At 42.9% G+C, this 16002-nt stretch overlaps 2 protein-coding genes across 2 annotated transcripts; one reads left to right on the top strand and one right to left on the bottom strand.

Annotated features, from left to right (window-relative positions):
* Window positions 1-308: 308 nt before the first annotated feature.
* lin9 (lin-9 DREAM MuvB core complex component) lies at window positions 309-12438 on the top strand. Its single transcript, XM_080535050.1, has 15 exons — window positions 309-360; window positions 1389-1421; window positions 2244-2335; window positions 2874-2978; window positions 3213-3343; window positions 4827-4952; window positions 5327-5484; window positions 5676-5809; window positions 6434-6559; window positions 6837-6941; window positions 7039-7119; window positions 7331-7456; window positions 9854-10042; window positions 11084-11181; window positions 11513-12438. Exons 1-15 carry the CDS (start codon window positions 330-332, stop codon window positions 11616-11618), a joined length of 1641 nt encoding a protein of 546 aa, XP_080391176.1. The 5' UTR covers window positions 309-329; the 3' UTR covers window positions 11619-12438.
* A 338-nt stretch (window positions 12439-12776) lies between these two features.
* On the bottom strand, window positions 12777-13814 carry mixl1 (Mix paired-like homeobox; the record flags this gene model as incomplete). The annotated part of the gene is made up of 2 exons (XM_080531433.1): window positions 12777-13490; window positions 13662-13814. The coding sequence occupies 2 exons, from the start codon at window positions 13812-13814 to the stop codon at window positions 12777-12779; spliced, it is 867 nt and encodes a 288-aa protein (XP_080387559.1).
* Between the last annotated feature and the right edge of the window lie 2188 nt (window positions 13815-16002).

Genomic DNA, 16002 nt, shown 5'->3' with positions numbered 1-16002 from the left:
CTGTGTGGTCAGACATGATTAATTATACATCAGGGATCTCTTTCCATTTCCCTTCAGAGAGGACATAAAGGTCTGCTGAAATAAAAGGTTATGTCAGTGAGGAGTTCTTTGCCATAACAGTCTGGCTTAGAAAATGCATTTATTTTATAGCAACTCACTTTAATCATCATTATACTTGCAATAATTGTCTTCTTACACGGGAACAATTACGTCCTTGTTTATTAGTTGCATGTCAAACTATCATCTCTCAAATTGCCCTCCAGACACTCTTTGTCCCAGAATGCATCTGTTCAATAAGGTCTTTGAAAAAGCGGCGCGGCTGATTCAAGATGGCGGAGATGGACCAGCTGTTAGACGAGAGTAAGTAACAACACGGATTTAACAAGTCTTTTAAGCTACGAATATATTTATATGCGGCTATTTCTTGTTTAATATGTGCAATACGTTACTTCTATAAAACGAGTACGTGTCTTAATTTTTAATAAGCCGTTTGGAAACTCATTTCGCAGACGCAGGGAGTCTTGTCTAGCCTAGTCAGCTAACGGTAGCGCTTGTTAGCAAAATAGACAGCTAGCTTGGGCTGTGTTCGTAAATTCGCTTTGGAAATCTGATCAGCACTGATGGAATGCCTCTTGTCCAATCAAATTACTTGATCCCTTTATGACGTTGAACCCGGTGTGCGCTCCGGCGCTTTCAGAGCGAGTTTACGAACGCACCCCTGGTAAGCAGCTAGTTTACACTCAGCTAGCTAGCTAACGGTAGCTACTCTAAAAAGACTGAGTCAGTCGTCCTTCTAGCTCGCTAAGGCGTAATGCACTTGTGCAGCCCGGTCGTTACACGTCGCTACAGCTCATAGAGCTCTATTGATGTTTCATGTTTATCCTCATTTCTGAATCTTTTGGTCACAACACATCATAGATAATGGTTTTGGTCAGGGCAGTGTTGAATAGCCAAGGTTACTGTCTGGAGAATGGTTATCTAAACAGCGCTGCCGATTTGTTAAACTGTTGACTTATTATCAAAGGTTCTCGGTAATGTATCTATGCCATATACAGCTTGCTTGTGTTGTCTACTTTGTCAGTCAGTCACTGACAGCACAGCACCGGTGTCAAGGGTCAGGTTGGTGCAGCTGTCATCAGCTGCCAGATTGTTTAGTAACGTGTTGTATCAGCAACTAGTATTCCTAAACTTTCAAACACATTTATTTTAATAATTTGCTGAACATAAACCTAACTTCACCCTATAATCAGAGTACCTCATGTTTTACTGTCAGCTATGCTACTTTGTCTGTTTTATATAGCATTACATTTAAACTTGTTAGATTAAAGTTTAAATATTCGATGAACACTGTTTTGTAATGTAAATCAAACCCTCTTCTTTGATTTCAGGCTCTTCGGCAGAGGCGCTTGTCAGCCTGAAAGGTATCGATTGCATCCTAAAAGCAGGCATTTAATGATGTTGATGATCAGAGTGCCATGCCTCTTTTCCTGTGTCCATTATGCGTTCATAAAGACTGCTCACTCTGACCTGGTGTTTCCCTCTCAAAGTGGTTGGTGATGATAGTCCATAATTGGATTGGGAGTATTAAAAAGTCTGGAACTAAGTCTGCCTGAAGTCTTCACGTGTCAGAATCAGATTTATTGTTCCATCCCATTATACAAGTAGGCCTAGAAGAGACTAAAATTCTTAGGCTTTGGTGCCACAACATTGCAGCAACAAGAGAAAACTGGCAATATAGTATATCGGGTTTTTTTGTTTTTTTTTAAGAAGAAGAGGAAAAAAGACAACAGAGTAATGTAATAGGAGAAATCATATAGCCCTGAGGTAATAGTAGATGACAGCAGGTAGCAGTAGAATAAAGTGCCTGTGTGCGTGAAGGGTGACTGCCTTACATAAAGGAAGTTGACATTGTCTATTGACAATCTCAGTTATCAATTTTTAAATCTCTTGTCAATATTTGTTATTATATTTACAGTTCTATTGTATTGTCAATTATGATAATGACTGATCATCAAATGTTCTGTGATTTGCTGCACTTTGTTGTGTTTTTATTTGGAAATCATTGTGTGATGTAGGGGAATTTAAAGTCCATTTAGTCTGTAAGATGACTGTCGCTTTGGATAAAAGCGTAAGCTAAATGGCATTTATTATTAAATATTATGGAAGCTCTAATGATGGCCTAGAGATCAGAGGTTTATTTGTGATACTTTTTCTAATAACCACACATCTCTTTCAATTTCCAGAGGGCAGTTTGTCCAACTCTTTGAATGAGAAGCACAGCTTGCCAAAAGCTCACAACACAAGAGGAAGACACTCCCTTGGGTGCATGGAAACGGTGAGAAATGGCCAATCACGTCGGTCCCTTGCATCTCTTAGGGGCTCATTGATTGTATCTATTCTGTGGTGATTCAATCAGTATGGTGTCAGAGGACACCATCTTATCGGCACATGAGCAGTCCCAGTTTTGTTTCTTCTGTCTACATTCCCCTCATCTGTCTGGTTCAACTTCACACATGAAATTCAACCCTGTTAATACTTAATATTTCATATGAATTCAACAAATCAGGGCGGTGTGATGTTGTGGGGAGTGTTTTCTTGGCACACTTTGGGCCCTGTTAATGCCAATCAACCATCGCTTGAATGCCACAGCCTATTTGAGTATTGTTGCTGACCATGTGCATTACTTTCATGGCCACAATGTAAACTATCTTCTAATGGCTACCTCCAGCATGATAATGCATCATGTCACAAAGCAAAAGTCATCTCAAACTTGCAAACCTTCCCAAAGTTTTTTCAAATCGTATTATTAAATGAAAACGTGTGCTGCGTGTGAAATACTCATAAGCGTCACTTGGCCCTGTGTGTGTGTCCAGCCCACACGGAGCTCCAAGAGGGGCCGTCTCTTCCGAGAGGAGGAGGAGCAGCGCCTCCCGTCCAGATCCCCCAGGAGGAGCCAGAGGGTCACCTCCGTACCCCAGGTAACCCTTGACCTTGGTGGCTAGCAGTCCACTGCAGACTGCACCATCACGATAGCATGACTTGAGTGTAAAGGAGGCTACGGAATTATTTTATTTATTTATTTTATTCCACACAATCCACAGTATAGGCGTCGATAACCAAATCCAGTGATTAAATTGCGATGGAGCCTCTCTGTTAGGGGTAAAAAAAAATATGTTTGTGGACTTTTTTGTTTCTTTGTTGTGTTCTTTCAGAAGTTTGCTAATCAGACAACCCCAGATAAGAAGATGTCCCAGAGGATTGGTCTGAGGTTGAGAAACCTCCTCAAACTGCCCAAAGCTCACAAATGGTGCATCTATGAGTGGTTCTACTCTAACATTGACAGGTAAGCATAACTACCACATCTATAAGAGGCAATGTATTGTGCTGTATACACCATACTGTACATAGCTACCTTAACTGTACATAGCTTACTGCTATCCAGTGTTTCCTCTATATGCATTTATTCGTGGCGGGCCGCCACGAATGAATTTCCTCCGCCACTAATTGATTCAGACAGTCCACTTTGATTCAGGCTGCGCAGAAAGGCAGCGAGTTATTATGACCGGAGAACAGAAAAAAAGCAGATTGAAGCTAGATTTAGGCCGCTTCCAGACCAACATTTCGTTACGATTTAGGGCGTAGTTATTTACAATATGTTACAATGTTGCAATTAACCTCGTCGTTTGTGTTCGCACTGCAATCGAGACTGAATCGCTCTCAACAGGTGCGCGGCGCGAGGCGACGCGCTTTCAAAACAGTTTTGTGATTGGTCCGAATTTAGCGGGACATTTGGATTTCTCTTTTAGCCCGTCGCCGGTGCCTTTAATCCCGTATCCTAATCGAAAATGCAACATCATCAGCGACGACTGTGGGTTATTGCATTCACTGCTGTTCTCTGGTTCATGTTCTTATACCAGTGCTCAGTGTAGAGTATTTTAAATGAACATTCGTAATGTATGTCTCTGATGTTCATGGTCAATTAAATCAGCCTATTTTGTGAAACAAATAATGTTCCCGCTAATGGGTTAAGCGAGCATTCTCGCACCTAACGTGCAAGCACCTAGCTTCGAACTATTCATAGCAATGAGCGGGGCAAAAATAATCTATTGCCTCTAAAATCACCACGAACAGAACGGCGGAGGTACGGGTAAGCAGGGCTCATGTTGGTGTCATCAAAGGTAAGAGTTGGTTTTCTTTAACTCAACTGATAGCATTACCTTGCTGTTGTTGTTTACCGAATGCTCCATCTGACTGTCACACTGTGATTTTACTTGTGTAAACAGTTAATGAGTAACGTTAGCCGGTTTTGTGCGTGTACTCTAATGTAGGCCTACTTCGTATTGATCTTTCTGTGTGTGTGTGTGTAATGCGCGTTCCGCATGTTCCGCTGCAGCTGTAGGATATATTGGTATTTGATCACCTTCTATATAAAATCACCTGCTCGGCTTTAATGACTTAGCCGCTATTTAAGAAATTATAATTATTGCCACCCTCTAGTTTTTGGTGAAACTACGTTCTTGTTTTGAGCGCCAGTGCGCGCGAAAGACAACCGCTCCGCCACTAATGTGAAAAATCCTGGAGGAAACACTGCTATCCATCTTGTATATACCTCTAAATACCCTACTTGCCATATTTTACCTATCACATGTTTTATATCACTATTTGTACTTCTGGTTAGATGCTAAACTGCATTTCGTTGTCTGATACTTGTACAATGACAGTAAAGTCTAGTCTAAAGTGCAACTATGAGTATCAAAGAGAGCATTTCCAATGTCCGACTTCTATTGATCTTTCATTGTTTATTCCCCCTTCCCCCCCACACACAGACCTTTATTTGAAGGGGACAATGACTTCTGCCTGTGTCTGAAAGAATCCTTCCCCAACCTAAAGACCAGGAAGTTGACACGTGTGGAGTGGGGCACGATCAGGAGGCTGATGGGCAAACCTAGACGGTACAGAACATCACATGGTCTTTGCATTTCCTTGTCTTTCATTACCCCTTTGACCTTTCAACCTTTTGACATACCCTTTGTTTCACACAAGCACGTTGTAATTATATACCACGGGGAAAACAATCTGATTGTACAGTGGAAACAAGAGTATATTGTTGTCTAGGTAAAGCAAACACTTTGCAAAATTGTACTGGTATTTGGTTAAAAAGAAATGGGGAAAAAGAGAAAATATGACATAAATATATGGATACATACATACATGTACACTCGTACACATGCATACACACAGTGTACATACTTACACAAATACACACACACACACAGGGGGGAGGACTGTGTTGACCTTGACCCCCCCCCCCCCTCCTGGTGTCCAGGTGTTCGTCTGCGTTCTTTGCGGAGGAGAGGACGGCCCTGAGACAGAAGAGGCAGAAGATGCGTCTGCTGCAACAGAGGAAGCTGGCCGACGTGTCACACTGCAAAGACCTCCCCGACGAGATCCCTCTGCCCCTCGTCATAGGAACCAAAGTCACCGGTACAATGCTTTTTTTGGTGGGGCGGGGGGAGCGCTGCGGCGAGAGTTGTCATGGCAACCAAAGCCAATTGTGAATTTTTGCTGAAGTGTAGTCTTAGCAATAGCAACCCAAGTGTCATCGTCATCGTCCCCCTGTTTAATATTCAGGGTTTTTTTCCTGTCGGTTTTGAGGTTGTGTATGTGTGTTTCAGCTCGACTCCGGGGCGTCCATGACGGCCTCTTCACGGGGCAGATAGACGCGGTGGACACAGGCGCCGCCACCTACAGGGTGACCTTCGACCGTAACGGGCTGGGGACTCACACCGTGCCTGACTATGAAGTGCTGGTACGTCTGGCATCTGCTCTACAATTCACCACTGACACGTCATTTCAGGGTTTCTGACCTGAAGCACCACACAACTATTAACCCTTATTGACTTTTCATAATTATAATTATATTTATTTATTTTTAAGTACCTATTTATTGGTTTTTAAAGGGTTATACATGAGCAAGAGAACAATATACACCCTCTTTTTAAACAAACCCCTCACCTTCTCCACACATACACCCTAACACACAGACAAATAACAAAAACAAATAAATGAAAATAGACGACAGACAGAAGGTTCAGACAGTTAAGTATGACATGGGTAATCAGGCATAGGGATGGGATAATGGCATAAGACACAATAACCTATATGGAAATGTACTTGGCTATTTCAGTCCATGCAAGACTGATTTTTCATATTCATTTATTTACAATACCCACTGGTTAGATGCCAAACAATGCTTCGTTGTCTTAATATTTACTACCGTGCGATACACTGAAAGGCACTTTGCTCGCCAAAAATGCAGAAAAACTGCATTCCAATTCACTTCTGAAATTTGTGATGATCATGATGATGACAACAAGTCACTTCCTTAGTTTGTCTGGGATGATTTTAGTCGTGTGTTATTCTCTCTCCTCAGAGCAACGAGCCTAACGAGACCATGCCCATCTCGGCCTTCGCTCAGAAACAGCGGCCTTCACGCTTCCAGAGCTTTATGACCCCGCCCCGAGGGTCCTACCCCACCCCCACCACTCCCGTCCTCATGGTAACGCAGGGAACCAGCGCTTATGTTCAGAGAAGTGTAGTTTTATCATTAGAAAATGGTTTGTTTTTGTTTTATGGTGTCAGAACTATGATACCGTTCCTCGTGACTAACCTGGCTAAATAAACATTCAGTTTGTATAAAATAAAATAATATGTTTCATTTCCTGTTATCTTACCATGCCGATAGACACAGGCTTTGTTTCACGAGTGGAATTGGACTCATCTTTATTAAGTGATGGAATGGTGAGGCAATGACACCTTTTCTGTGGTTTCAACAGGACAACAATGACCCTCTCATCAGCCAGTCACCGTGGAAAAGCAAACTTCCCGGCGCAGAAGGAGACACCCTGGGAGGGTTCCCTGTCAAGTTCCTCGTCCAGGTGGTGAGTTGAGCCCTGTATTGGATTTGCCTTCGCTGATTTATCGAACCTTATTGTTTTGGTAAACTCATCTAAAGACTGTCTTCCCGCTCCCTCCTAGACGAGACTCTCCAAGATCCTCATGATCAAGAAGGAACACATCAAGCACTTGAATGACATGAACACAGAGGCCGAGAAACTGGTACGTTCACAGAAAATGTTATGAAAATACGCAATTATGATGCTGTTTAAAAATGTATTGAGTTATAAAATTGCCATATTCAATCAGCATCACAAACTCTCGATTGGAGTGTTTCACATTGGGCTGCATGACCTGTCTATGGCATCATGAATTATGTGTGTTTTACCAGATAAGTAGATGTTGAGTTGATGTGATTTGTCTCGATCTACAGAAGTCCTACTCGATGCCCATTGGTCTAGATTTCCAGAAGCGCTACGCCACCACGGTACTGGAGCTGGAGCAGCTCAACAAGGACCTCAACAAGGTTCTACACGAGGTGCAGCAGTTCTGTTGTGAGGTGAGTTTATGCTGCCTGTCCCATCTTCATGCCTCATCATCATCGTCATGGAAAAGAGCAATATTTGGTCTCTGGCCTTGCCTCTATGTACAGTTGAAGTCAGACGTTTACATACACCGTAGCCAAATACATTTAAACTCACACGTTTTTCACAATTCCTGACATTTAATCCCAGTAAACATTCCTTCTTAGGTCAGTTAGGATCACTACTTTATTTTAAGAATGTGAAATGTCAGAATAATAGTAGAGAGAATTATTGATTTATTTCAGATTTCATTTCTTTCTCATCACATTCCCAGTGGCTCAGAAGTTTAAACTAGTATTTGGTAGCATTGCCTTTTAATTTGTTTAACTTGGATGAAACGTTTCGGGTAGTCTTCCACAAGCTTCCCACAATAAGTTGGTGGAATTTTTGCCCATTCCTGCTGACACAACTGGTGTAACTGAGTCAGGTTTGTAGGTCTCCTTGCTCACACACACTTTTTCAGTTCTGCCCACAAATTTCCTATAGGACTGAGTTCAGGGCTTTGTAATGGCCACTCCAATACCTTGATTTAGTTGTCTGCCAAACTTTTGAAGTATGCTTGGGGTCATTGTCCATTTGGAAGACCCATTTGCGACCAAGCTTTAACTTCCTGGCTGATGTCTTGTGATGTTGCTTCAATATATCCACTTAACATAACTTCCCGACTCGACTACTGCTACAGCATCCTCTACGGTTTGCCTAATAACATCCTAAACAAATTCCAATACGTCCAGAACTCTGCTGCCCGTCTGCTCACCTCCACTCACCTCCGTGACCACATCACCCCTGTCCTCCAAAACCTACACTGGCTCCCGGTCAAATACAGGATCCAATTTAAAATCCTACTCACCACTTACAAAGCCATCAACAATCTGGCCCCCTCCTACTATGCCGCCCTCGTCCCCCACCACACCCCCTTCCGTTGCCTCAGGTCTGACGACCAAACCACCCTCAAGACCACCAGGACCAAGCTCCGGACCTGGGGTGATGGAGCCTTTTCAGCCGCACCCCGTCCCTCTGGAACACCTTCCCTAACCACATCAGACAGGCCAACACCCTCCCAACATTTAAACAGGCCCTCAAAACCCACCTCTTCAAGCTCGCCTTCACCAGTTAACCCTCTCTCTCTCACCTTCCCATGTGTCCCCAGCACTACCGTAGGCCCCTATACTTCTATTTACCTTTTTTGTTTCTTTTTATTATTCAGGGTTCCCGCGCTGGTCTTAAAAATCCAGACATACGACTTTCAAGGCCTAAAAAGCCCCCGAGCCAGTTATTAGGTCTAAAAAATGACGTGCTCAGTCTAAAAAATGAGATTAGCTTGTCCTGCAAGGAAATCAGTCCGACCACATCTATATACCGGTACATGGAAATTAATCAAGCTGGAACCAAAAAAATAGCAATTCGCTGCCCCCGGGAGAAATTATTGGCGAATGAAGCTACGGCAGGATGACAAAAAGCTATCATATGGTGTCGCGAATAGGTAAACAATTCTATTCAAGGAGGTCTTAAAAGGTCTTACATTTGACTTGTTTAAACTTGTAGGAACCTTGATTATTACTACTCAATCTTTTCAGTTTGTAAACATCGAAAAGTGCTATATAGGTCTAATGTATTATTATTATTTATTATTATAAAATGTCCTTCCTCATGATGCCATCTATTTGTTTAAGTGCACCAGTCCCTCCTGGAGCAAAGCACCCCCACAACATGATGCTGCTACCCGTGCTTTATGGTTGGGATGGTGTTTTCGTGCCGCCTTTTCCTCCAAACATGACAATGGTCATTATAACCACACAGTTCAGTTTTCATTTATTCAAACCAGAGGACATTTCTCCAAAGAGGCCCCATGTGCAGTTGCAAACCGTAATCTGGCTTTTCGTATGGTGGTTTTGGAGCACTGGCTTCTTCCTTGCTGAGCGGCTTTTCAGGTTATGTCGATATAGGGCTTGTTTTACTGTGGATATACCGTAGATACTTTTGTACCCGTTTCCTCCAGAATCTTCACATGGTCCTTTGCTGCTGTTCTGGGATTTATTTTACTTTTCTCACCAAAGTACGTTCATCTCTAGGAGACAGAACGCGTCTCCTTCCTGAGTGTTTCTCTATCCCTCCAGCTGGCCCCTGACCAGGGCATGTGAACTGTGTTTCTCTGTGTCTCCCTCCAGCTGGCCCCTGACCAGGGCATGTGAACTGTGTTTCTCTGTGTCTCCCTCCAGCTGGCCCCTGACCAGGGCATGTGAACTGTGTTTCTCTGTGTCTCCCTCCAGCTGGCCCCTGACCAGGGCATGTGAACTGTGTTTCTCTGTGTCTCCCTCCAGCTGGCCCCTGACCAGGGCATGTGAACTGTGTTTCTCTGTGTCTCCCTCCAGCTGGCTCCTGACCAGGGCATGGCGCCTGCAGACCGGCCAACGGAGCTGCGTCGCCGCTGTGAGGAGGCGGCCCAGGAGATGGTGCAGCAGACCAACTGTCTACGGGAAGACCAGCAGTGTGTCACTGTCAGCAACCCCAGCCAAACACACCTCATCTCCGGCCTCACCGCCCTGCTGCTGCAGATAAAGGTGTGTGTGTACACACACACACACACACACACACACACACACATAGATAGGTACTTTGTTCATACCAGAGGGGAAATTCAGGAGTTTACAGAACAACAACAACTAGGGATGTAATGATGCATCGCGATGCAGTTAAATATAGATACAAATATGTGACTATTTAAATCTGTCAGATTAAAAAAATAATCTCTATTTGTTTCGGACAATGCGAGGAATATGGACGTTGCAGTGAGAGAGGCTGGGCTAGAACCACATAATATCACCATATTATAGTGTTTTGTCCACACGTTAAACTTGGCCAGCCAAACGGTTGGGTGTACCCTGTGTCAGATTGAAGGATTGCTGGGTCAGATGAGGCGAGTTGCAGCCTTCTGCCACCGAGGCTCCACAGCAACCGCTGTGTTCGTAACTTATCCTAGAATGCTTTTTGTGAATGTCTTGTAGCTGATAGCGTTGTGCAATTTAAAACAGGCAGAGCTACATTTTTTGTGTTTTGAGCCCATGACACTTGATTGCAGATTAAACTTGGAGTGAACATTTTGCTGTAGCTCAATGCACTCGTCTTGCAATGCTGTTGTCGAAGTGTGCGTTGGTGGTATGTTGGTGTGTTATTGTAAGTGTACAGCTAAACTAGCTAGCTACATTGGGAATGCAGTTGAAGTGATTCATCATCAAAATGTAAACTAAGGGGAAACAAAATAAAGTGACAATTTAATAATAGATAGATAAAAATACAAAATAAAGTTAGACCAATCGACATTTGGAACCTTATATACCGTAGGTAAGATTTAACAGCCTGACTCTGATCACCCAGATCATTTACACATAAACACACATGTACACACACACGTTTATGTACAAACACAACTCCTTACCACACCATTCCTACTTTTTTCTTTTGCAAATGAAGATACATGCACATACACACACTCACCCACACACCTAAAGCCTGATGCATACATGCTCAGCACAGCACTACACAATTCATTTTGAATGGAGTGCTGTTTTGCTTAATCCTTTGCTTGTTTGTGTGTGTTTCAGTGTCTAGCTGAGGGAGGTGACCTCAACTCATTTGAGTTCAAATCCCTGACCGACTCTCTGAATGATATAAAGAGCTCCATAGACCCTTCCAACCTCAGGTGAGCACTTGCATCACACTTTTTTTTTTTTTTTTTTTAGAGGGAATTTCTGCTTGTATTGGCATAGACAGTACAGATTGACAGGAAGGATGGGTGAGAGAGGAGAGATGACATGCCAGATATGTCAAGGGTCAGAATCGAGCCAGGAACCTTGCGATGATATGGTATGCGCATTAGTGTGCTATGCCGCTAAGCTCCCCACACTTCTCTCTTCATACTTATTTCACCTTATATTTGGAGTGGGGTGAACGAGGAGAGATGTGTCAACGCAGGAAAGATTTTGAAGAAGGAGAAACTGTGTGTTAACATGTGTCTATCTATCTATTTACAGTTGCTTCCAGAATAACGTGGAGATCCATGTTGCCCATATCCAGAGTGGCCTGAGTCAGCTGGGAAACCTCCATGCCTTTTCCGCCAACAACACCAACACAGTCTAATGCCTGCATCCTAACCACACACACACACACCCAGAGCGGCCCGGTCAGCATTAACCAAGTGGAACAACTTTCACACACTATGTATCTAATGACTGTAAAAGGAAAGGAAAAAGACTGTGGATCCCCTGAATCTGACTTCCAAACGAAACACCCTCGTTGAATGATCTTCCCACATTTTTGTCTAAGAGATTTGGGGAAAAAATACCTCACACAGCTATCAGCAACTTGTTTTTTTGTCAATGGTTCTTTGAAAATGATTTGTTTCTGAATGAACATGAAAAAAGACAATGTCAGAGGGATTGTCTGTGGTCACTGGGCCTTGGTCGCTGCAGGAGTTCACCTAGAAACAATTCTGTTGTAGATTATCCAAGGGTCTCATGTGCCAAACAGTACTTCAAGCAGTGTCCATAATCCATATTTATTTATTTCTGAGAGGAGAAACAGCATTTCCCATTTATGGAGCTTCCCATTGTGAGTCAAATGTATGTTGTGGTACTCCACTGGTGGTAAGCTCAGGGGAGGCTAAAGAATGTTTTGTAAAATTGTTTATTGTAGATATTTGTACAATACCTTTATGATTACCAGGATCCATCGTCAATATTTCTGTAATGTATTCAGAGATGGCTTTGTAATTTTGTGTGCACTGAGAAGAGATTTTGGTATTTTTGTAAATGAAAGTTCCGTTTTTTGATTCAGTTCAGGGCAGATTGACCGTCTCAAATTGGGCATTGTTTCTGCAGCCTTACATCACCTGGTGTACCATCACTGGTGTAGGTCAAAATTTAAAAAGACACTAAAGGTGAAAATTTGTTCCTCAAAAATCTCCATTTCACCTTTGGTTTTGTAAAGCTGTATATGGGAATGCCTCTTGGCATTTGTAAATATTCCTTGCTGTCTTTTTATATTAAACATATAGCAAAGCAAATTCTGGTCCTGATTTTATGTCACAGTTGATTATGGGAGGTGAAGAAATATGAATACAATTCATCAGGGGTACATTATGTAATATAGACTTTATTTAGCTGAAAATGTTATTACAATAATAAATAAGTTTTTCTTTACATCAAACGTTCTTGAACTTCCGTTCATTTTTAGTTCAAGTTATAAGCTTCTCAAAAAGCTTAAGACCCACTCAGAATTTCACATTTTAAAGAAATATCACATGAAGCCACCAAAACCAGACAAGGCACCGTTTTCCCATTCTGAATCAGAATCTGAAAACTCTTGCGAGGCGCTGGCACGAATTGGAGAAAAGTGGCCGAAACTGTCTGACCTGGTCTTCACCTGATGATGCTGGACTTGGCACGTAGCTTCCTTGGGCGAGGACCTGCCGAAGTTATTCTGTGATGGAATGGGAGGGATAACCACCTTCATCTCGGGCCCAATGGTCTTATTCGGTGGGAAATTGTCATATTCAACAAGGACATGTTTTGGGACCACACTACTAGCACTGATGGTGGTTTGAGCTTTGAAGTAATGCCCGTTGTCCTTGTGATACGGATGGACGGTGTTGCAGGGAACTGCCACACTCAGCTCGGCTCGTTCAGTCTTCTCAGTTGCAGGCCTATTCCTATGTCCGTCAATGGACGCATCGTAGACGCATGGGATGGAGATGGAGGAGTGTTCGTAATTGCCCGTTTTCGCTGGTTGCGTTGTCTTGGCGCGCGTCTCCTCCGTCCCGTTATGGAGTGGAAGTCTGAAGTTGTCTCCCAGGGCGAAGTGTGACATCCTCTGCATCTCCGGGGGCAGGATTCTGTTCTGCTGCACGAACGGAGCTACTAGGGCAGCGTTGGCGACACCACCGTGGATCTTCATGGAAACGGACGACCCCACTTGGCGACGGGACTTTGCACGTCGGTTCTGGAACCATACCTGATAAAGAATAAATAGTTTTAATCATTGGACTTACTATTTCTTACTTTTAGTGTTGTTGGTTTCATGGAAATTGACAGGCCATATGTCTATATAACTGGCTCTATATCTATAATCTATAACACAATCGTAGCCTATCTTCTCACCAACAACAATGCTGTGTTGTTTTACCTGAATTCTGGACTCTGGTAAACCAGTGAGAGCCTCCAGTCTCTCGCGGAGGTAGATGTCCGGGTATTTTGTATCAGAGAACACTTTCTCCAGTACTTCAATCTGCTGTTGGGTGAAGTTGGTTCTCTTTCTGCGATGCGTCAGCAAAGCCATGCTGTCTGTCCTTGGAATCGTGGAAGTTGCAGAGTTGAAGTACCGTGTCCTATCGTTGGCACCATAATCTGTTAAAAACAATCAAACAGCGGCATGAATAAAAAATGTTCGTATATTGCTAGTATATTTAAATGCAGAGCTCGAGCTATCGTTGTGCGTAATTACGCACACACACCTACCTGTAGGCGGCATGCCGCTGCTGCTCCTGTCGAGGTTTCCTTCGTGATACATCTGGAATTGATTCAGGTCTCCGACCCTCGGTGTTCCATGGACCGCTGACATACTCCTCTAATCCTTATTCTCCAGATTCTGACTGACCACTACTGCCTAGCTACCGGTCTTATATCCGTCCACATCATCTTGTGATCAAAGGTGGCTTCAGGATGTGTGAACGCGCGAGCCATTAGCGACGGCCGGCACCGGAGCATCAGCGCGCGATGCCCAGACTCACATTGTTCCTCGCTTCGTCTGATATCAACGCAAAAGGTGTGAATCTGCGACACCCTGAACGGTGGCGCACACAGGGTCGCTTTAAAGGTCTTTAATGGAATCTTGCACGTTCAATACACATCATTTGAGAAAACATTTATCCGCAGTGATAAGGGATATGGGGCTTCTCCTGGCACAATAATGGACCAGTAGCCATCAAAGGGAGAGTCTGAAGCCATTGGGATCATAGGCCTATATGCAACAAAATAGGCCTGTATTGAGTGCAGTATGGATTGAAACAATTTGCTTTCAAGTAATTTGATCATTTCCTCCCTTGCAAGCCATAGATTTGGTTCCATTTCAACAGCCTCAGAAGACTAATATATATAAGAACAACAATGCGGTCATCCCACCACTTTTGGGGTTAAACAGCTGAGGTATGGGACTGGAGAAATGTAACCACTCTCAGATTCATAGACTGACCATCCATAAGATCAAAATGAAATAGTTTAAACCATTTTTTGAAAGGGTTAGGGTTTTTGTTTATGAATACATTGTTTACATTTGAAAAACAAGCATATATTTTCGGTTCTGACAGGGTCAGACCAATGATCTATATATTCCAGATCAGTGGGTAAGACTGTTGAACGAAGCGCATGAGGCATTTCTAAGTTGTATTCTTCAAGAATCAATGGCTAGATTACTCAGTATATGAGTTCAAAAATGAATGTAATTCTAGAGTTCCCCTTAAATTATTTTAATAGACCTTGGCCTAGTCCTGGACTAAATCACACTTTCTGTGTAAAATCTCCATTGAAGATGTTTTCTAGTCTAGATCTTAGGCTTAAGCCTTGTCTGTGAAACCGGCCCCTCATGTCATTTCTGTTAAGGCAGCTTTTTAATATTTTGGAGACAATGGAGATGATCCGTAGCCTACCCCAAAAATGTAACCTGCAAAAAATTATGATGACTCATTCCCTGTTCACAACCAACAAAGACCATCTCAATACACACTTCCCTCCAGTTCAAAGGTTGTCAGGGGGGGGGTGGGGGGTGTTTGAGATGAATGGACTGCCTCCACTTGGGTCAGTGGGGGGTCAAGTCAAGAGGTCATTGCCCCAATGCACATTAGACACACCAAACTGAATTATGTGGGTGTGTGTCTGTGTGTGAGTCATACATGGGTGAAAAGGCTTTCAAACATTTTGTATTAGTTTGCAAAAGCAAAGGATCCATTTTTAAAGCATATTTGTTCTTTGTTTACTTTGCCCCATTGGCTACTAAATACCTGTAATAGTGGTGTGCATGTGGGCTATTCACAACCCAGACTTACTTTGTCTGAGGGCTTTAACTCCATTTGGTAATTTGTTTCCTCAGTGTCTGGGGCCCAGACCATGCAGTGTTATCCCAGCAATGGGCTATTGGGGTTCCTGATCATGTGTAATGGCCTGTCCCTGCGGCCTCTCAGGAGTACAATTTTCTCAGTAGTTTAAAAACATATCTTTCAGATATTCCGCTGACAATTCACTTGATTCAGTCACTTAATTCTAACTTGTAAAAAAAATCTATTAAGGAAAAATAGGGCTTATTCGTGGCAGTTTGAGTGGCACTTATATTGTTGATTATGTCTGGCACTATCAAAGAACACTGGTTGCTACGGGTGATAAAATCTGGTTCTTTAATTAAATTAAAGGCAAAAACGCATAAAGGTTCAAAGTTGATTAACTCACAGACTTGGTGATTCACATGTTTCACTTTC

The sequence above is a fragment of the Nansenia antarctica genome (genome assembly GCF_963989245.1).
Source record: "Nansenia antarctica genome assembly, chromosome: 1".
Lineage (NCBI taxonomy): Eukaryota > Metazoa > Chordata > Actinopteri > Argentiniformes > Microstomatidae > Nansenia > Nansenia antarctica.
This window is presented reverse-complemented; position numbering and strand designations above follow the sequence as displayed.

Bases quoted from the DNA above. Each gene is read 5' to 3' on its own strand.
- lin9 (XM_080535050.1), top strand. From the start codon at position 330: ATGGCGGAGATGGACCAGCTGTTAGACGAGA. The intron at 1,422-2,243 runs GTATCGATTGCA...TTCAATTTCCAG, and splicing joins GGCGCTTGTCAGCCTGAAAG to AGGGCAGTTTGTCCAACTCT. The intron at 7,120-7,330 runs GTACGTTCACAG...CTCGATCTACAG, and splicing joins ACACAGAGGCCGAGAAACTG to AAGTCCTACTCGATGCCCAT.